Here is a 21549-nt window from a genome sequence, read left to right on the forward strand (position 1 = left end):
TCTTGAGGGGTTTTCAAGTAAATAGCTTCCAAAAGCCACCCTGCTTGTCTGGTTCAGATACTTTAAAGCCATAATTATGAGTTTGAATTGAGTTAAAAATAAGAGCCTCCAGAGCTTAGCTCATGCTGAGCACAGTGGTAGGCAAAAAGGTAAATCAAAACACTTTTGAGCAAGAGAAAGGATGGCTACGGTTTCAAATAAAAAATTAGGACACTGTAAAAAATCATCATATTACATTTGGTTCACTGGAAGACATCTCCATGCGACTACTAACCCACACTTAACTCACTGTTGTAAGTACTCCATGTAGGAGTACTAACAGCAAACGTTACTTAAAGCAACTAACATGTCACATTGCTCTAAGGACAGTAAAATACATATGAAATATCTACAATCTCCAGCTCAACTTTCCCTTATTTTGCTAAGGGGAAAAACTCATGTAAGATGAAATTGTATGGATATTATATTTGAAACTTCTGGATCATTCCAAAGTATGATGGCAAATTTTCTAAAAGGAAATCTGGTTACTTCCAAAGTATTTTTATAATGCAGAGCTACACTAGGTTTTAGTATGATGGATTTCCACCTAAGTGAAGACTTTCTCATTGAAAAGAGTGAAATTATTGAAAATATTCCATATCAGATTTATTTCCTGGCTATACAAAAATCTCTAAGCTGATTTCTGGGATACTTTTGTTGTTGTTTGTTTGGCCACGCTGCACAGCTTGCAGGATCTTAGCTTTCCAACCAGGGATTGAACCCGTGCCCCCTGCAGCGGAAGCGCGGAGTCCTAACCACTGGACCACCAGGGAACTCCCAGGGATACCTGGAAAAACCTTCTCCCAAAATAGGCTCTTTGAAAAGTCTCCTCGATGGCAGCAGATTGACATCCTTTGAAGGGATGTCAATCCCTTTTTGGAAAGGAGATACTGGGCAGAGTCACCTCTCGTGGATAAGGGAGGTGATCAGTCTAGACAATAAGCAAGCTGTCTTTTCTGTCGGTGTTTATCAAGCCTTCCCCACATGTATCTCTGTGTGTTGGAGATACACGGACACGAGGCTTTCTAAGGCGGCTTGAAGACAGTTCTTAAAGGAAAACCCAAAGGATGTCTTCGACAATGGCAACAACATATAAAGTCCACAGTGCATCAAAATGACTACTTTTGACAGATACTTACTTAGATAAGTTATGTTTTTTAAAAGAAAGACTAATTACTTCATAATCATACTTTATAAATCTACTTAGATAAAATTGTACTATGTGTAGATTGTGCTTTGTTTTATAATTGATGGGTTTCTGGAAAGTTGTGGAAAATACTTTAAAATCAAACACACAAGGAAATTATTTTAAGAGGGAGAAACTGTGTTCCATTTATTTCCAAGCACCATTTGCTGTGTATGTCAGAGGCCCTCAGGGACTCTGCTCCCAGAGGGATGCCCAAATCTCCAGAACCTGTTGACCTGCTCTCGGCCTCCCCCGTAGGACCTGGACACCTGAGCACAGACAGGAACTAGTGAGCTTGTCAGAGGCAGGTGATATAGCGGTAAATCCTCCAACCAGGAGTCTTCTTAATCAACGCCATGGTTCCTAGTTATTGCTCTGGACATATTTACAAACAGAAAAGACTTTACCCACTTTATTACCCTGGTTCACGATCTTCTAGACCCGGTCTCACACTTTTAGGATACGGTATGAGCTTTAAAGCTCTGCAGCAGCCCTGCTGGCAGTTTGGAGTAATTCAACCATGCAAAAATTCTACTTAGGTTGAATCATGAAATCGCCTTTTTTTTTTTTTTTTTTTGAGGTATGCGGGCCTCTCACTGTTGTGGCCTCTCCCTTTACGGAGCACAGGCTCCGGACGCGCAGGCTCAGCGGCCATGGCTCACGGGCCCAGCCGCTCCGCAGGATGTGGGATCTTCCTGGACCGGGACGTGAACCCGTGTCCCCTGCATCGGCAGGCAGACTCTCAACCACTGCGCCACCAGGGAAGCACTAAATTGCTAGTTTTATAGACCAAAAATGGCAGTCTCCCATGGTTCAACCTAATATGTTGGAGGAAGAGTAGGGTATGGTTTAGAAAGTCAGCCTTTAGCATTGATCTCTCCTCCTTTTCCCTCCTCCAAATAACCCAATAGAATGCTTTCCTCTCAAGTAACTCCATGTAAATCTAAGACAGGGGATGTAGGGAAACACAGACAGTTCCTAGGTTCCAGTCCTCCCAGAGGGAGAACAGGGGAAGACCTTTAGAAATGTATTTAGTTCATAAATAAATCCCTGTCTAGCTGCCCAGTGCTGGGAGGAAACTGCTCAGCCACTGCTGGTTCTACATCATTAATGCCATCACCACGGGAGGGCAGAGCCGCCTCCGTCCTGGAAGGATAAGGATCTCACCCTCGCATTACCATGCTGTGAAAATTAAGGCACAGAATCACAGTGAAGACACATTGAGATGGTGATACAGTCAGATTCAGAACTAGTCTCTGAAACCTCTGGAAATCAGCTTCCATTTTAACAGCACGGACAGGAAAGCCTTGAGTGGTATTTCATAAGCCCGGTGGGTACTGAGTGAGAGAAAAAATACGGCCTGTTGGACTGGGATTTGAGCTCTCTCTCCTTCTCCTGTGGGTGTCATGGTATAGAATCAAGGGCCATACAAACCTGTTTTGGGGGTAGATTCTGCAGTGTTTTCAAGATAGGTCCTCTACACCTAGAGTCTCTCCCCGGCGTGGGCTCTCTGATGTAAACTAACACGTGAGCTATTGTTGAATCGGCTCCCACACTCAGCGCATCCATAGGGTTTTTCTCCCGTGTGGATTCTCTGGTGAATAATAAGACTTGAGCTCTGATTGAAGCTCTCCCCACATTCCCCGCATTTATAGGGTCTCTCTCCAGTGTGGATTCGCCGGTGGGTAATGACGTTTGAGCAGTCACTGAAACGTTTCCCTCATTCCAGACACTCATAGGGTTTCTCTCCTCTGATGGCTGGTGAGAGTGGAACCCTTACTGAACGTTTTCCCACGCTCGGGGCACTGGTAGGAGTTTTCGCCAGTGTGCGTTCACCAGTGTGTCCTGAAGTGCGAGCCGTTGGTGAAACTCTTTCCACACTCGCTACACTTACGGGGTTTCTCTCCCATGTGGATTCTCTGGTGCATAATAAGGCCTGTGCTCTGCGTGAAGCCTGTGCGGCACTCCCCACATTTATAGGGCTTTTCTCCTGTGTGGATTCTCTGGTGTGTGCTGAGGTCAGAATGATCACTGAAGCCTCTCCCACACTTGGGGCATTTGTAGGGCTTCCCCACCGTGTGGATTCTCTGGTGGCAAACCAGATATGAGCTTTGGCTAAAGCTTTTCCCACATTGGCCACATTTATACGGTTTCTTTTCTTCAGTGTGGGCTAATCCGTGGACAGCTAAGTGTGAGCTCAGGCTGAAATGTTTTCCACATTCACAGCATATATTGGTTTTTTCTCCAAAATAGGTTCCCTGAGGACCTATGAATTTACCTAAGTCTCTTTCTGGAGGAGAAAGCGACTCTTGTCCATCTTCTAAGGATATTTCCCACTGCTTCTCTGCCCCATATTCACTTTCCCAATCTTTCCTCCAGTTGAGGTATTGGGAAACATCCATGTTGGATCTTCCTAATAACACCCCAGGTAGTTTTACTGCCTCTGAAATGTCCTGGCTTGAATCCTCTTCATTCTCTCTCCTTGTTTCAAGATCTGAAAGAATGAAATGAAACTGCAAAGGTTACCTATTTTCTGATTCAGAAGAATGGAAACAATGTGAAAGAGGTCCTTACTGGTCACTTAAAAACAAGTTATTGGTGGTGACAGACCTTAATCAATTTTCCATTAACCAGGAACAAATAAGCTGGAATATGGCTGAACCATCGTCAAGACCAGCAGACATCCAGGCCTCACTCACTCCCCCAGCTTCTAAGCAGGAAGGTCATGTGGAGAAAGGCTGGTGGCAGGTCCAGGCGCACTTCTTCCTCTTCAGTCAGAGTGGCTCCCCGCTCCTCAGAGGCTCTGTCCCCAAGCTCAGCTCCCCCATCCTCCCATCACCTACGAACTGGCAATCGGTACTAAAAAGCCACCTTTCTCTTCCTGATACTGCCTTCTAGGTAGAGGGACGCGCCTTAGAATAACTCTCCTGGCCATTCTCCATCCCCTTCCTTACAGGTGGGAGGAAAGACTTCCTTGGTTAACAAGCAGTTGGTGTACGTGGCTCAGAAGATCAGCAGTGAAGGCTCTATCCCTGCAGGGCAAGGCGGTGGTTGTCCAGTGCTGCCTGTGGCTCAGTTCTGGGGCTCTGTGTGACCCCACAGCTAAGCCACACCCTCAAGAGCTCCACCATTTAGAAAGCTGCCATTTTGATCTCAATGTCTTCCTCATGTCTCTCTCAGTCGGTCTAGAACCTGAGCAGGAGAAGAACAGTTCTATTTATCAGATCGCCTGAAATTCCAACAAAATGACTGAGCCCCACCACGGAAGGGAGCTCATCTTAATCATGAGAAATTCACCCCTCCAATAATCTAAGGTTGACTGTAGTTTTAATTTGGGGTCATCCATGTTCCCTTTTTCTACTAACCTGGTTAAGTGATAGTTAATTAAAATTATAATTCAGATAGAAATTTAAGAGAGAAATCATAAACACTAATACTTTGTTTATAGCTACATATTCCAAGGTAACTAAAGAGACCAGGCTTTCTTTTCTGTTCTTCTCACAACTCCTGTGGTTTCAGCACCACAGAACAATAACCAGGGAAGATCAACTGCCTGGGTTCCTCTCCCGCCCTTGCCCAGTGCTGGCTCGTCCATGTTCAGAATTCCAGGTCTGACTTCTTTGTTGGTAAGATACTAGCTTTCACTCATTTCCCACCTGCACAGGAAGTTTTCTGAATTTCCTTGAAATCCTGGAGACTGTCCTTCCAAAGTTCTTCACTTCCCTCCAGACTTGAGACCCCATCTGACAGGGGAACTGGAGGTCCTGCCCAAGGAAAACCAAGAAGGGACATGGGGTTCTTATGTAATTTGCCTTCTGTTCTCATATCTGGAAGTGGTAGGTGGGATGAGAATGGAAGCACGTCTCAGAAAGGTCTAGCTTTCAGAAGAAAAAGTTAATGACTTAGGAAATTTTCCCCCTTAAGTTCAGCATACAGGGCAATGTGCTTATGTATTTTAACAATAATTATAACAATGATGACAATGAGAACTAACATTTGCTGAATGCAAACAATGTAACAACCCAGGGAGGTAGATACCATCACTGTGTCCATTTTGCAGATAAGAAAGTGGGGGCTGGGTGTTTAACCAAGGCACCCGGGAACAAACAAGTCTTTAAAGTGGCAGACTGTTATATATAATATATGCAGAGTTCATATCTATGGGGCACTTTAGGTGGAAACAAACAACTGAAACTTTAAGTAACTCTCCTGGTTCTCTAATATTGTTACTAAAAGCAGGCAGGGAGATCCCTTTGCTGTCGAGCAGAGCAAAACCCTCAAAATCATCTTCCTGAGTCACCCTGGACTATTGGTTTCTATCAGTATTTAAAGGTAAGCTGCAAACAGTGTTCCGCTATAGAAATCAACAATTTTCCTCCTGACAAGGCCATTCAGATACAGACTAGTGATAGCAGAGTGACAGACGATAAGCATGTCTCCTGATTCAAGGTTCCTAATCTTCCCGTGGGGCTTCCTCTCTCCCACTGTTCTGAAGTGCACTTCGGGGAAGAGAGCTTACCATTGGGATACCCCCTCAAAGCCTGGGGGCCGAGGCTCCCGAGCTCCTATTGGGGCTCCTCTGTCACCTCATTACCATCCTGTCACTACCTTCTGGTTCTCTATGGAGTCCCCTCTAGTCCACAGAACGCCTCCTGCCACCTCAAAGGCATCAAAGGTGTTGGCCAGGGTCCAGGGACTCACCAGGGCATCCATCTCATCGTAGAAGGGGCAGGTGCCTGGAGTGTGGGTGCTCCTGGCTTTGCGGTAGTTAGTCTAGAGGTTTTTGAACCGGTAGCGACACTGCTCCAGGGTCCGCAGGAAGCCCTGTTCCCGCAGCCGCTCAGCCACAATCTGGTACACCTGGCGGTTCCGATGGCACGTACGGAACTTCTCATGAATCCAGGACTCACTGCGAATTTCCAGGAAAATCTTGGTTTCCTCATAGCCCCAGTGCATCCCTGCCACCTTCTCATCCTCCAGGCCCTGCCACTCCAGCTCATCCCCCATCTTGGCTTTTCTCAAGATGGGCACATGGCCAGGCCTGACTCTGCCCCAACCCGCCAGGGAGTCTCACACTCTCCTTCCCTCTGGAGTGCTGAAGACCTGGGCTCTGTGGCTTTTCCTCCTGCTCCACGTGGGAGCTCACACAGGGTCTGTGGGTTGAAAAGGCTGTTTGCAGGGAGACAAGAAGAAGACATAATGGTTGGGTGAATCTAGTAATCCCAACCACTTTATATGCCAGGGAGGGGAGATATTAATTTTTTTTTTTAAGTCCAAGGGAGGGGGGGCTTCCCTGGTGGCGCAGTGGTTGAGAGTCCGCCTGCCGATGCAGTGAACACGGGTTCGTGCCCCGGTCCGGGAAGATCCCACATGCCACGGAGCTGCCGGGCCCGTGAGCCATGGCTGCTGAGCCTGCGCATCCGGAGCCTGTGCTCAGCAACGGGAGAGGCCACAGCAGTGAGAGGCCCGCGTACCGCAAAAAAAAAAAAAAAAAGTCCAAGGGCGGGCTTCCCTGTGGCGCAGTGGTTAAGAATCCACCTGCCAATGCAGGGGACATGGGTTCAAGCCCTGGTCTGGGAAGATCCCACATGCCCAAAATTAATTAATTAATTAAAATAAATAAATAAATGCAATGAGTGGGACAGGGAGGAGAGAAAGCAAAGGAAGAACTAAGCTACCATTTACTGAACACCAAGCACTGCACTGGAAACTTCACATTTCCTCAAAATTCCCGTTAGTATGCAGCAGAGCTGGGATTTGAACTCAGGACTGTCTGAATCTGAAGCTTTTGTTTTTCTCCCACTACACAATCCTGCATACCATGAGGACGAGATCCAGATACCGAAAGAAGGAAATAACCATTACTTTTAACACAAACAAGCAATCTTAGAGTCAAGGAAAAGAATGACTTAATACAACCCCTCACTACCTCAGCTGTGGTGCTGCCTTACACAAGGAAGGAGATTTGGGCAACATTTTTCAAGCTGATGAAATTTTGGAGCCTAATCTATAAAGTTACTGGGCCTGCCCGCTGGGTAAAATTCCTATGGAATTTCCAATAGGTAAGAGAATTGGTGCAAAGGGCCCCACTCAGTAGTAGAAGGTGACCTGAGTAAGAGGAATGTCTGGCCCACCTGGGAGCCGCTCATGGCCCCCTGGTCACAGCTGTGCTCCGGAGAAAGAGCCAGGGCCTGAGGATCAGGCAGGCCTGGGGGGAGAGAAAGGAGCCATTAGAGGGAATGCTTCTTGGCCCCACCCCAGGGACCAGCCCAACTGGTTTGTAAACAGAAGAGTCTTCCTCCTTCTCTTAGTGTCTGCTTTGTCCCATCAAAGAAGGACTGGTGAAAAAGCAAAACAACACATTTCTCAAAGGAGAGTTCCAGATTTCCCTTCCATATCCATCCACATTACTGACTGTCAGCGTTTTATGCTTTTCTTCTTCAGTTTTGGTAACACATGTGAATCATCTGAATTGGTCTGGGGACACATACTTGTTTTGAGAATGACTGCACTCTAGTTTAGCCCTACCTTGTGCCTTTCCTACCACCCAGGCCTAAAACTGGTACCCACACCTTACCTCCTGGGACCAGTAAGGTCTCACTCACATAAGGAGAGGTGTCACCAGCTCTGCTGTGTAGTTTTACAAAACATGCCGACCAAGGTTCTTCTTCCCTTTGGAGGTGCCTGTTGAGGACCCCACAGATTCATGTGGTCAACCTCAGTTTATATGCCACATCCTCCCAGGGAAAGGAGCTGTACCCTCTACCCTACTTCCTGCACTCAGGGAGGGTTTCGTGCCCTCCCCACAGAGGGTCCCTTCTCCCTCCCTACACTGCAGCTGCTTACCACTCTCGTGGAAGGATCCAAGTTTTACTTTGGGGCTGTGGTTCATTTGGTCTTCTGGTTCTGGCTGTGAGCTCTTCACCACTGCCTGGAATAGATACATGGATTCTGTCTGTGCTTGCTTGCTTCAGATGGATGTTTAGGGGACCTAGTACCGATCCTGAGGGTTCCTTCTCCTCTGACAGCACCTCCTGTCCCTGTTCAAGGACTGGAAATGGTCAGGATTCTGTAGGCACTAAAACTTAATCATCCCCAGACATAAAGAAGCAAAGGGGGAACTCAGTCTTATGCAAATCACTGCAGGGGCAGTAAGGAGTGTGGATGTGTGGGAGATGCTGTGGAGATAAGATCTGGAACCCAGGCCCACTGCAATCTGCCCACCCAGCTCTCCCAAGGCTGCTCCTGTCAACCTCTAGGCAAAACTAACAATACAGAGAGAGCAAGCAACAAGGCAGCTATTTTGCAACAGGACCTAAAGGTTCAATAATGTCAATAAAGACCAGTGAAACCCCTTGCTTCAGGCTGGCTGCTGCTGAATGAGAGCTGTTCTCCAAAGAGAAAATAGGTTGTATCCGCTCCTCCTGGATCAGAGTGGTGCTCAAACTATTTTAAAGAATTCTCTTATTTACTGGTGGGGACCAACACTCAGAGCAACCCATGTTGCGCGTCCTCTGAAAAGTCAGTCTGAAAATGGAAGGAAAGTTGCAGCTACCAGGCCCAGGGAATAAGCAAATTCCCTGCTGACACCAACAGCAAAGTGTACACATCACCCATACTGCTGGGAACCCAAGGTGGCTCTGTCTCTCACATTCGTCTATTTTAACTACTCAGAACTAAGTTTCCATATCTCCCCTGCAGCCCCAGCCTTCCAGGTTCTTTTGCAAGTCTTCCACCAGAGCCACTGCCTCCTCTCCACTCTCTGGATGTTTTTGTCTAACCCAGACCTGGATCTCCTGGGGAAGGACAGACAGGAACTGTTTCAGGACTAGCAACTCCAGGATCTGCTCTTTCATACACTTCTCCGGTCTCAGCCACTGATGACAGAGCTTCTGGAGTTGGATGACTGCCTCCCGGGATCCTGATGCTTCTTGATAGTGGAAGTACCAAAAGTGCTGGCAGGAGGTCTCTGGTCCAGGGATGCTCCCTTGAAAGAAAATTTCCTGCTCCCAGTGGGAATCTTCTTCCAGCTTCACTGTTTGGAGCTCTTCTTGTACTTGAGAAGTCTGCTGTTCAACCACAGCTACAGCCATTGTTCAGATCAGAGAAGAACCCTGCAGCTGTGCTCTGAAGTTCAAACCTCTTCCTTTACTTCACTGGGAAGCCACCTTTAGATAGGAGTCTAAGTAGAACTTGAAATTCTAGAGCCAGAGACATACATTAGAGTGAATTCTAGTGAAAATCACAAGGGTTAGCCCAGTGGGATTGAGGTGAAGAAAAACCTTCCTGTTCCTCCCTCCCCATGTCCTGATGCCCATGGAGTCTGGCCCTCTGTCACTGGGGAGGCAGCTCCAGAAGTCTGACAGTAGGGGTCAAGGGCTGGTGGTCTGGTTGGAAAGCAGAGGAACGTGAAGCTGTGTTTGCAGAGCGATTTCCTGAACCCCAAGAAAAGGCCAATGATCCATACAGAAGAATGAGGATGAGCTGATGGAGATAATGGAGACAATAAATTGCTCATTCTCCCAAGCCACTGGTCTTCAGAGTGTTGCTAAGTACACGCAGTACAAGAGCCAGACTGCACACAAGGTAGCAGCACCTTGGAGAGCAGAGCCTGAGTGGAGCCCGCTCTAAGCTTCAGAGATTCAACCGCTCCAACCCTCAACTGTCCTCGCCTCTGGGTGGGTTCTCAGATTTGGGCGGGTCCTCTCTGGATTCCTCAGTCTTGGCATCATAACTCTCTCCCAAACAGGGAGATTTACCCTGGTTAAGGTTACAAGATATAACAGCAAGGATAATAAGATCACAGACTCACAGGATGTTACAGTTGGAACGAAAGTTAAGAGATAGTCAGGCTTCAACTCCCTCAAAGCTGAGGCAGTCACGGCTCAGAGACCCCCAGGAACTTGCCCAAGGTCACAAAGCTGGCAGGAAACGGGCAGTGGCTCAGCCCGGTGGCGGTGGACCGGGTGACTGGCCCGCAGAGCGTGACCTACACTGGAAGGCTACTCTGCCCCGCGGGCGACCTTCTCTAGAAGCTTTATGGTGTAAACGCGGGCCCTGGGGACAGGGTCATCCCCGCCGGGCCAGGTGGGCAGAGAGAAGGAGGACGCCACCAGCATGAGGGGCGCATCCTGCCCCAGGGTCTGCTCGCGGGGACGCGGGACGCGGGACGCGGGACCCGGCGTCTCCGCCCGGTCACGCCCAGCCCGCGCGGGCCCAGGCCCGAGATAAGAGCCGCTCCCGTCCGCCGAGGCCCTGCGACCACTGGAGGGCCCCGACTCCGCGGTACCTTCTCTGTGGGCACGCAAAGTAAGTCCCCACACGACACTCCCACCCCGAGACCAGACACCTAGTCCAGACCTTCGGACAGCCATAAACACCGGAAGCGGAAATGCAAGCCCCAGAAAGACTGGGGCTTGGCCGGACTACATTTCCCTTAGGCCTACACCAGGGCCTGCAGACTGACAGCAGGATTAACCAGTAATTTATGCGGATGTCTTAGGCGCCCATTTGTTTCAGATGAATCATTGACGACGGGTGGGACTTTCCTACACGCCGGATTTGGGGGTGCGGAGCCGCAACTATAATCGTCGCACGTGGAGAGGGTAGTCCTGCCTCGCTTCTCCCACCCCAGTGATAATTTGGGGAGGTGGCGTCTTCTCGCCTTATTCCGCCCGGGGACCACTGAAAGAGAGGCCCTTTCCAAAGCGTTTTCCCTTACTGTTGAAAGCGGGTGTTTATCCCTGTTAATCCGTATTTAATCCTATTATACAGGTGACTAAACCCAGGCAGCTTGGACCCCAGGTCTCTCTTAGAGTGGCGCTGAAACTCCAGTTCAGATGTTTTGCCTCTTAAAGTACTTTTCTGGCATAGTTGCCCACTGTGGTAATGCTTCACCACTATCCTCCCCCTTGCCTAACACACACACACTTCCTCATTTCCTGCGTGCACGGTCCTGGGTGATTCAAGATGAATATCATTGACGCTTATTCATTTAACAATCAATTGTAGAGCAGATACTTTGGGACAAGCGAAACACTTCCTCCTCTTAGTGCAGCCCCTACTCTGCACTTGGCAGAGGATGCATTTTCTAAAATGAAATGGTGAACAACTCCAATGCAGTGTGATAAGTGCTAAATGGAGGTGCTTTAAAGGAAAAGACTGGAAGGAGATACTGGAGAGCAGCTGGGAGAGCCCAGGAGGAAAGAAGGCGCACCCTCAGGGAAAGGGGGCAGGAAACTATACTTCACTTTTGCATATTTTATCTGGTTTGCTTCTGACAACAAATTTTGCCTAGTTAGGTCTCACTCCCTATTTAACAGATAAAAGATCTAAAATTCAACAGAAGGTGGGTGAAGCTACAATTCCCCCCAGGAGGGGCAGCCTGCGCTGGGGCAAGGGAAGAACAGAACAACAAGGGAGGCTCTCTGTAGAGTCCTAAATCCAGTTACAAGTCTGGGCCATGGAGATTCCTTCTAGCCTCTTGATTTTAGTTCCAAGAGGGCTAATGTGGAAAACTCAGGCCAGCACTTTCAGGATGCACACACAGCTAGCTTTCAAACCAGCCTAGCCCAGAAGTTCCAGAGAGCTGCCTCAGGTACCAGTGAGGTGGGGCAAAAACCCAGCCTGGGAGAGCGCTTTGGGTTCTCACCATCCAGTCACCAGAGCATCTCTGCTTTTACATGTTTTCTATTGTTGCAAGATTTCACTTGAAAAGGTGGTTCCACTGTTACAAAAAGGGAAAATGACTAATCCAAGTATTCCATGCGCCATTCCCTTAACTCAGGGATCTCCTGAGCCAATGGAACTTTCACTGGAAGCAAAATCAAACCTGGAAAGGGTCATCCGAAACCTAGCTCCTATCACCTTCCCCATCAACACCACATCCAATCCTCCAAACGAGAAGACTTGCATATGTGCCCTTGAGCTGCGAGCCACACTCCCCAAGGACTGGGACTAGAGGCCCCCCGAAGAGTCTACACAGATGAGATATTTTCCCAGCTAAAGCTTTCTGGTCCCTCAGAGGACAGTTGGTCTCAGAAACCTAGAAAGGTCTATTCTTTGGTGAAAGCAGGTTCCATTCGATCTGAGTTATTAATATTACCACAGACAGTAGGATTTCAACGTTCACCGCCACACTGAGTGATTTCGAGCAGCCTTCTGGAACGGGAAGTGCAAGCACGGGCATCAGCTGAGCAGGTGAGGAAAAACGAGATCTCCAGAAGTGATTTGCCCTAGTCATGCTGCTAGTTAGGGGCACAGGTGTGTCTAGAACCAGGCCTGTCAGGTCTCTTTGGCTCCCAATACCCCGTCTGCTGCGCCACAGATCTCAGGACAGGAACAGGAGGGAGACAGGCAGGAGCTAGTGACGCAGAAAGGCAGCATCACATGGGACAGCTGAGAGAGGCAAGTGACAATAGTGCTGAAACTCTTCAGCAAGAGGGTGGTTTCTAGACCACTGATATGTTTTGAAAAACATGGCACAGAGGGATTTACAAGCAGTGTGTAAGGAGACAAGGATTTTGAGATGAAAGAAATAAGCGTGTCCTCTAAGAATTCAACTAATTACAGCCAGGTGTACTGAGTGGAGACCACTGTCTCCTAAGCCCACTGGATCGTCCACTTAACTCCAACTTAACCAGTGACACTAACCTGTCTGTGGAAGGGGGCGTGTTCATCAGGGAAACCTGGAAGAAAGTGTTAACGAGGGCTTCCCTGGGGCGCAGTGGTTAAGAATCCGCCTGCCAATGCAGGGGACACGGGTTTGAGCGCTGGTCTGGGACGATCCCACATGCCACGGAGCAACTGAGCCCGTGAGCCACAGCTACTGAGCCTGTGCTCTAGAGCCCACGAGCCACAATTAGTGAGCCTGCATGCCACAACTACTGAAGCCTGCGTGCCTAGAGCCCGTGCTCCACAACAAGAGAAGCCACCACAATGAGAAGCCCGCACACCGCAACGAAGAGCAGCGCACACTCGCCGCAACTGGAGAAAGCCTGCGCACAACAACGAAGACCCAACGCGGCCCAAAATAAATTAATTAATTAAAAAAAAAGTTAACGAGGCAATCTTGGGGACGGAGCCGACAGCGCTGGGGGGTGGGCAGGGAAGAGAAGGGGATTTTTTTTTTTTTCAGTACGCGGGCCTCTCACTGTTGTGGCCTCTCCCGCTGCGGAGCACAGGCTCCGGACGTGCAGGCTCAGCGGCCATGGCTCACAGGCCCAGCCGCTCCGCGGCATGTGGGATCCTCCCGGACCGGGGCACGAACCCGTGTCGCCTGCATCGGGGGACAGACTCTCAACCACTGCGCCACCAGGGAAGCCCCAAGAAGGGGATTTTGAAGTGCAGCATTCATCACCCGAGGGGGGTGCGTCACATGACTCCTTTCTTTCAATCCGTGCTCACCAGCCACCGTCTGATCACAAAGCCACCATTTCAGTTTTCAGTCACTGTAGACCAGGAACAAGGGGTGCTCTGAAAGTGGCTTGGGATTGGAGATCCCCAATGTAAATGAATAATAATTGGGCTTCTGGAATATTGGTCTCTTGGAAATTTAGTTACCAGGAGCCTCCCACCCAGTGTCTGGTCATCTCTGGGTGCCTGCACCACGAAACCTAGGGACTGGAACTCGTGAGTGGTAAATCTGCCAAGATGTGCCACCCCCTGAGGCATCCTGGCAGGCCTCCTGCCCTGACACCGACAGTGTAAACAAACGGCAGAGACACTGTGCCTGCCAAGGCCTGTGAGCTGTGAGGAGCCTGGGCAAAGTGTTTCCTTGGAGCCAGGCCTTCCTCCTCCCAGCAGCCGTTCTTCTATAGCTGCCGTGGGCCTTTGAATGGATGGAAAATTCACAGAGTTGGGACACTGGGAAGAGTGAGCAGGGGCGAGGGAGTGAGGGGCAGGTAGGCCCAGGAGCCACAGCCTCTGCTGATGCCAGAGGCAAGGGCTCAGTTGCACCAGTGGCTGGGTGGAGCGACAAAGGGAATTAACCACAGCCCCTACTCTCCACCAGGCTCTGCAACCTTCTGTCTCACAATCTGAGCATCATCCGTGCGATTCCACTTTCACTTCCTCTGTGGCCACGGGCTATTTTATCAAGTCAAGAGGGTGAGAGAAAGGAAAAAGACTCTAATATTCTGTCCAGAGATTTGAAATAGCTTAACAGGGCCAGGCAGCAGGGAGGTTAAAATGGCCCTGCATTTGAAAAACTCCAGGTCTGTCTGTGAGAGACTGTGGGAAGGGCAAGCCCAGCACACTGGGCCCCTGCACAGCTCCCTGGTTATGAGACAGGACTCCCCATCAGGGATAAAGGGTTGGGGAGGGCGACCACCAGTCACGTGCAAGGAAGGACCAGTTACAGTTGTGGATCATCTTGATACTAGGGGAGTAGCCAATATGCTGTTCTTATTTTAATGTTTTGTTATTCTCTCCATTTGTTCGTTAGGTGTTTCTCGTGGCTGTAATAATGCAGCGGGGTTATTGACTTCAGGAGTTGAGTGGTTAAGCTACAGGTGCAGGGCAAGGTACCTGCTGAACCTCTCCTCTGAGTCTCCACTTCCTCATCTGTAAAGTAGGGATACTTACCTACCTCATAGGGTTGTTGTCAGGATTGAGACCCACATGGAAAGAGCTTAGCACAGTGCCTGTGCAGAGTAACCCTTCCATAAATTGTGTTACACTAAGCTACTATGGCTTATTGTAAACCAGAAATGCAACCCAAAAGGAAATAAAATTCCATGAAAAACAAGAGGAAGTCTCATGATGACCTGCCTCAAAATGTAAAATCTCTATTAAAAGTGAGGGTGTGTGGCTAGTGGCACAAGTGTGTCTAGAGCCAGGTCAGTTCAGCTCCCAACACTCCACCTGCCCCACTGCAAACTTCAGAACAGGGTCAGGAGGAGACAAATTACTGACCCAGAGGGGACCTGACGGGGGGACTTTGGGGTGCTGCTAAGTTGTTTCTTGACCAGGGTGCTGGTTACACAGGTGTATACAGTTTGTAAAAATTATATGAGCTGTACACTTATCTATGTGTTATATTTCCCTTCTTCTTTTTTTTTTTTGGCTGTGCCGGGCAGCTTGTGGAATCTTAGTTCCCTGACCAGGGATTGAACCCGCACCCCATGCATTGGAAGTGTGGAGTCTTATCCACTGAACCGCCAGGGAAGTCACTGTGTGTTATGTTTCAACAAAAAGTTAAAACAAGAAGAACTGTCTCAGGATATAGTTATACGAATACCCTGGGATTAAAAGGGTGACAGTAAGATAAAGTCTCCAAGCTTCACTGCTTGCCCAGAGAGAAGAGAAATAGATGGTGTACTACGGATTGAGCTATAAGAAAGGGGATGCATGTTTTTCAATGACTTTTGATGATCTGTGACATTTTGAAAATAAAAGCTTTTTCGTTAGGATTCTGGTTGGTGGGTTGGTTTTTATAAATGTCTTTCGCTGTGTCTCCATTCACTGATACCAATAAATTAACTGAGGTGAAAGGTCACTGAAGTTAAAACTAACTTAATCATCTTACCAAAGGGAAGTGTAGGAAACTTAACGCATTTTCCAGGTCAGAATTTTGGGCTCCATCCGCCTCTTGCATTTACATACAACTGTATGGAGAGAACCCAATTGGCAAATATTTATTGACTTCCTATCACATGCCAGGCCCTGCTCTGAGTGCTGGAGAGAGTTTGGAACCTCAGTAGGGGTGTGAGCATAAAAACTCGAAGAGGGACAGGGCAGAATCATGTAACAGGTCAATGCAATGAGAGTCACAGGCACCGAAATTGGAGAGCTCAGGGGTGTGGTGGGCAGGGTCACGTCTGCCAGGCAAGTGCAGGGAAGACCTCACGAAGGGGGTGGTACCCAGGCTGAGTCTTCAAAGATGCGCAGGTGTGCCCTGGGCAGAGAGGGCAGCCCAGCAATCCAGAAGAGGGAGCAGAGTGAGCAGAGAGACGAGGCCCAGCAGGGCACATTGAGGGGAGCTGCCAGGGGGCGAGGATGGTCAAGGGCATAGAGGTGTGGTGACGAGGGCAAGGCCAGGTATGAACGTGAGGTTCCACAGAGGCCCCCATCAGGAAGACCTCATCTGCCCTCCAAGGCCTGTGGCCTCCTTAGGGGGATGGGGGAGCCCCGGAGGGTTTAAGCTAGGTAGTGACAGGCTCAGTTCTTTGCTGTGGAAGGACGCTCACTCTGGCTACAACACAGAGGATGGAGTAGTGGGAAGCAGGGCCAGAGGGAACTTGGGGCACCAGGAAGGGGGCTTTTGCAGTGTCGGTAAGGGGTCTGAACTAGGCCAGGGGGGTCGGGGCTGGGAAAAGTTGAGAAGGGCTTGGTTTCCAAACGGGTCTAAGGGATTCGAGGGAAGAAGAGTCTTGGACGACTCCTAGGTTTTTGGGTTGGGTGACACCGAGTGGATGGCAGTGCTACTCACAACGAGGAAATACACCTGTGGAACCAGCACCCTGATCAAGGGAGGCAGGTGGGGGACTTGAGTTATGAACATGCAAGTTTGAGGCTCTAGGAACAAGGGCAGGAGGTGAGTAAGTTGCAGGACGAAGCCAGTAGAGAGGGATAGACTGGAAATCGAGAGAGGAAATAGCAGATGAGCAAGGTCCTGAGTCCTGGAGGGAGGTGGCGGCAAGTGACAGGTGGAGATAGATGACTATTAAACCAAAAGCACACATCTCGGCTGAGCCCGGAGGCAAGGAAGTGACAGGGTTTGATACACAGAAGTTTGCTGGTTGGGACACTGAGGGAGGCCACACTTGGCAGGTTCAAGGTTCTCAGAGGTGAGCAGAGCCTGGGGGCTGGCGTGGGTCTGAGGGCCAATGGGTACAGGGCGGCCACTGCGGGGCCTGGGAGAGGGAAGTGACCAAAGTCACTTGCTTTCACTTACGTGAAAGACTTGCTGAGGTGGGCCTGGGGGCCACGCTGAGGGTAAAGCAGATGCCTTTAAAAAAACCATTTACTGTAGGTTTTTAATGGTCCCAAGGCTGTTCCCATGAACTTAGAAACAAACTGGTAACAAAAACTCGGTCCCTAAATATATGTACCTTGAAGGGGAAATAGTCTTTGTTATAGAGACACAGGTGTAATTGAGTTGTGAACAAAGATGTGGCAGAGGCAGATCTTCCGGGGGGCTGGGGCTTCTTGACGTTTTTTTTTAGGGGAAGAAGGCTGTGTCCTTCCATCCGACACATCCAGCATGAAGACCCCTCCTTGCCTCTGCAGACCCCCTCTAGGTGCAAGAAGGACAGGAAGCAATGGGCTCTCAACCTTTCTAGAACCACCATTTGTCATTTCCCCAACCTGGTTCCAGTCTAATTCTGCAATTTCAGCTAATCTGGTTTCCTTTCTTTCCAGGACATTTTGTGTTTATACCAGGTAGGGAGGAATAAAAAAAGAAATTTAGTTAGAAAGGTTTAAAAACCTTAATATCAATTCTTTTCTCAAGTTGAGCTTAAGGGAAAGAGAAGAACCACCATCTTCTACAACCCAAATTCTAGAACTGAATGCCACCTAGGAAACCCTCCTGTCCACTCTCCCTTACAGGCAGGGCAGCTCTTGTATCTTCCCAGACAGATGGAAATCTTTCTCCTAGTAAAGCGGCATGATGACGGGTAACGGAACTTCTTGTTCACAACCTTTCTCCAGCACCTAGCATGGTGATGGTACACACGCCCTCAGTAAATGTTTGCCCTGTAAGTGAAGGAATGGAATCGGTGACGGGGATTTCACAGCCTACGTGGTTTGGTGTAACAACTGCTACTGCCCAGAGCTTCCTTGTGTCTAACTTAGTTGATTCTCCTCCCAAGGAGACCATTGGGAATCATCTGGCACCTTAGCCAAAGCTGCCGCTCCAAGTGTTGGTTGACAGACTGGATGCAGAGTTAGCAAAGAGCAGTGGAGAGGTGGGTGCACTGGTCAAGCACACAGGACTAGGTTCACCCAAAGGTGTGCTCTTTGAAGCAAGTGACTTCTTTCCCCCTAAAGGTCTTGGAACACTTCCAGCCTGGGGCAGGAGGTGGGTGGGGTGGGGAAGTGAGATATGGGTTTGTCAAGTTCGGGTTTTTAACACATGTGAAAAGACAGACTCAGGAAAAGAGTGGGACTCAAGTTTATTAGGCAATTTGGAGCATCCACCCTGTAAGAACCAAGGTGTGTTCTGAGGGCAGGCCCTATGTGTAGGAGAGAAAAGCCTATTTACCCTCCTCTTCCCTCCTAACAAACCCCTTCACCTGCTATCATCCTGTCTTTACTGTTTCACAGCTCATGGACCCAAGAACAAAGCCCTGGTAGCATCCCAAGATCAAGGGCAACATCTGTAGGACAACTCTTGATTCAAGCCCAAATCTCTCCAGAGTACAGGTGATGTGTCCTCAAAATCAACACTTCCTTAAAAATAACGTTCTTTGTATACAAAAGCTACCAGACAGAATTCTAGATCTGCATATATAAGATAAAAACGACAAGTGCACAGAGTGATGATTACGGGGCCATGTATCTGGGGGGTAAAGACACAAGGTGACCCTGCAGAGTGCAGGACTATTTCACCCTGAACAAGACAGAAATACCATCCACCAGGGGGAGGCAGCTGGCGGCTCTGACTTCACCTCACGCTCAAAAACTGAAACCCTGCAAGAATAAACGTGTCCCCGCCGAACCACAGCCGACTTACCCCAGGACAGTAAGCAGAGACAAGAGCAAACACATACATCTCCTCCGTTTATGCCTTCCCTGGCAGGCCCTGGGCAACTCCTATCAATGGAAAGGTACTGGGACACTGCTTCTGGGCCAGACTCCCTCGTGTTTCGGTGTTCCTGACACTTTCTAGAACGAGAAAAGGGCTTTAGCTTCATGCGGATGACTCACAATTGGAGAAGCCCCTCCACCTTGACCCAAAATCAAACCCCAGGACACAAAGGCAGGAAGGGCCAGTTCTGCAATGGCAGGGGTCCTGGGATGCCAGCAGCTCGGGTGAAGGCACCTTAGCCCAACAACTGGCAGCAGAACGACCAGACAACACCAACAGGTTTCTGGTATTTCTCTAAAATGTGGGCCATGCTGTCTTCCGTTCCACACAGAGAAATATCCCCCCTGTTCTACCAAAGAGGAAACTGGGGCACAGAGGATCAAGAGAGAAGGACCCAATCAAGTCGAGAAACGTGACAGAAAAAGCCCCAGCTTTCCGACCTTCCATTCCTACGCTCTGTTCTCGGGGTTTGACTCTAACCACTAAGACGATGGGATCCTAGAAATGAGGGTGAGCAGGGGTAAGACTCTGGCAAAGATCCCCAACAAGCCTTTAGGAAGAATGGCTCTTCTACAGACACATCCCTGTCTGGGGGCAGAGTGGCAAGTGCCCTCCTGGGCCAGTCCCTCACCTTCCCTCTCTGCCCCTTCAGTAAAGTTTCTCCTTCATGTGAGTTCTCTGATGTGTGATAAAATTGGAGCTGTTGCTGAAGCCTTTGCCACACTCGGGGCATTTGTAGGGCTTCTCCCCAGTGTGGATTCGCTGGTGTATGATGAGGACTGAATTCCAGCTAAAGCCTTTCCCGCACTCGGGACACCTGTATGGCTTGTCTCCCAGATGGGCTCTCTGATGCATGACCAGGATGGAGCCCCGGCTGAAGCTCTTGCCGCACATGAGGCATTTGTAGGGCTTCTCACCCGTGTGGGTCCTCTGGTGCACCACCAGCTGGGAGCGCTGGCTGAAGCCTTTCCCACACTCACTGCATTTGTAGGGCTTCTCACCCGTGTGGATCCTCTGGTGCTTGATGAGGTTGGAGCTCCAGCTGAAGCTCTCCCCACATGTCAGGCACTCGTAGGGCTTCTCGCCCGTGTGCATCCCCTGGTGTGCAATCAGGCTGGAGCTCTGGCTGAAGCTCTTCCCGCACTCCCCGCACTTGTAGGGCTTCTCCACCAGGTGGGTCCTCCGGTGAGTGGCCAGGTTGGAGCTGCGGCTGAAGCTCTTCCCGCACTCACTGCACTGATAAGGTTTTTCTCCCGTGTGAGTTCTCCGGTGGGTGATGAGGGCCGAGCTCTGGCTGAACCTCTGTCCGCAGTCAGGGCACTTGTATGGCTTCTCTCCTGTGTGGATCCTCTGGTGCCTGATGAGGTTGGAGTTGTAACTAAAGCTTTCGCCGCATTCTTTACATTCGTAGGGCTTCTCTCCCGTGTGGATCCCCTGATGCGTGTTCAGGCTGGACCGGTTGCCGAAGCTCTTGCCGCACTCGGGGCACGAGTACGGTTTCTCCCCCGTGTGAGTCCGCTGATGGGCGATGAGGTTGGGGCTCCTGCTGAAACTCTTGCCGCACTCGGCGCACTGGAAGGGTTTCTCTCCCGTGTGGATCCTCTGGTGGGTTATGAGGTTTGCACTCCGGCTGAAGCTTTTCCCACAGTCCCTGCACTTATAAGGTTTCTCCCCGGTGTGAGTAGTTTGGTGTCTACTGAAGTTGGAACCATCACTAAAGCTTTTTCCACACTCGTCACATTTGTAGTATTTCTCTCCTGTGTGGGTCCGCTCGTGTGTGATGAGGTGGGATTTCCGGCTGAAGGTTTTCCCACACTGGGGACACTCATAGGGCTTCTCACCCAGGTAGGTGCCCTGAAGGCCTATGAGCTGTCCAACTTCCCTGCCCTGGGGTGGCACCTCCCCATGGTCCTCCCCCGGGGTGTTTCCCCGGGGCCCCCGGGAGCTGCAGTCTCTCTCCAAGTCACTTTCCCAGTCAGATTGTGGAATGCCTTCCCCCTCAGGCATTTCGGAGAACATTTCATGTGATTCAACATCCTCAAATATGTCTTGGTTAGAGTTCTCCCCATTTTCACTCTGGATCTCAAAATCTGAAACAATGAAGAAAATTGTACAATTTGTACTCAATTTCCTGTAATGATGAGAAAAGAAAACCAAAGGGGAAATTTAAAATGAATTAAACTTTGAGTGAAAATAAAAAGGCTAGAGAACACTCAAAACTTAAAAAAAAAAAACAAAACAAAACAGGTTTATTTCCTTCTAACTGGTTATCCAGTTGCCAGGTCTCATATCTTTATGGTGATCACCCAGAATTTCTAAGTCTTAAAGATGTGGGTTCCAGGTCTCTACCTGTTTCTCCACTGGGAAATGAGATCAGGTGGGAATTTTCAAATTCCTGATCAAAGGAAAGCAACAGGGTACACAGTCCCCAATACTCACCATAGTGCTCGATGCTTAGTAGGTGCTCTATTAAATTTGATGAATGAATGAATGAGTTTCTTATTGGTACCACAGATATTCCCCTAAAGCTCAGTATCCTTTCAAATGGAGCTTATATAATAATTCTGTGCAT

At 49.3% G+C, this 21549-nt stretch overlaps 1 protein-coding gene across 5 annotated transcripts in view; it reads right to left on the reverse strand.

Annotated features, from left to right (window-relative positions):
- Window positions 1-8078: 8078 nt before the first annotated feature.
- Window positions 8079-21549, reverse strand: part of ZSCAN2 (zinc finger and SCAN domain containing 2) — a 30676-nt gene continuing 17205 nt past the window's right edge. For 3 of the 5 annotated variants that reach the window (XM_082617269.1, XM_082617268.1, XM_082617270.1), the window contains exon 3: window positions 18336-21067. In XM_082617269.1, the coding sequence (XP_082473395.1) occupies window positions 19626-21067 (1442 nt within the window). In that variant the 3' untranslated portion in view covers window positions 18336-19625. Of the gene's footprint in view, window positions 8157-18335; window positions 21068-21549 lie in introns of those variants that run through there. The other 2 variants (XR_014293709.1, XM_082617272.1) reach the window with 2 other exon arrangements.

This window comes from Mesoplodon mirus (genome assembly GCF_964341445.2).
Source record: "Mesoplodon mirus genome assembly, chromosome: 4".
NCBI classification, from domain to species: domain Eukaryota; kingdom Metazoa; phylum Chordata; class Mammalia; order Artiodactyla; family Ziphiidae; genus Mesoplodon; species Mesoplodon mirus.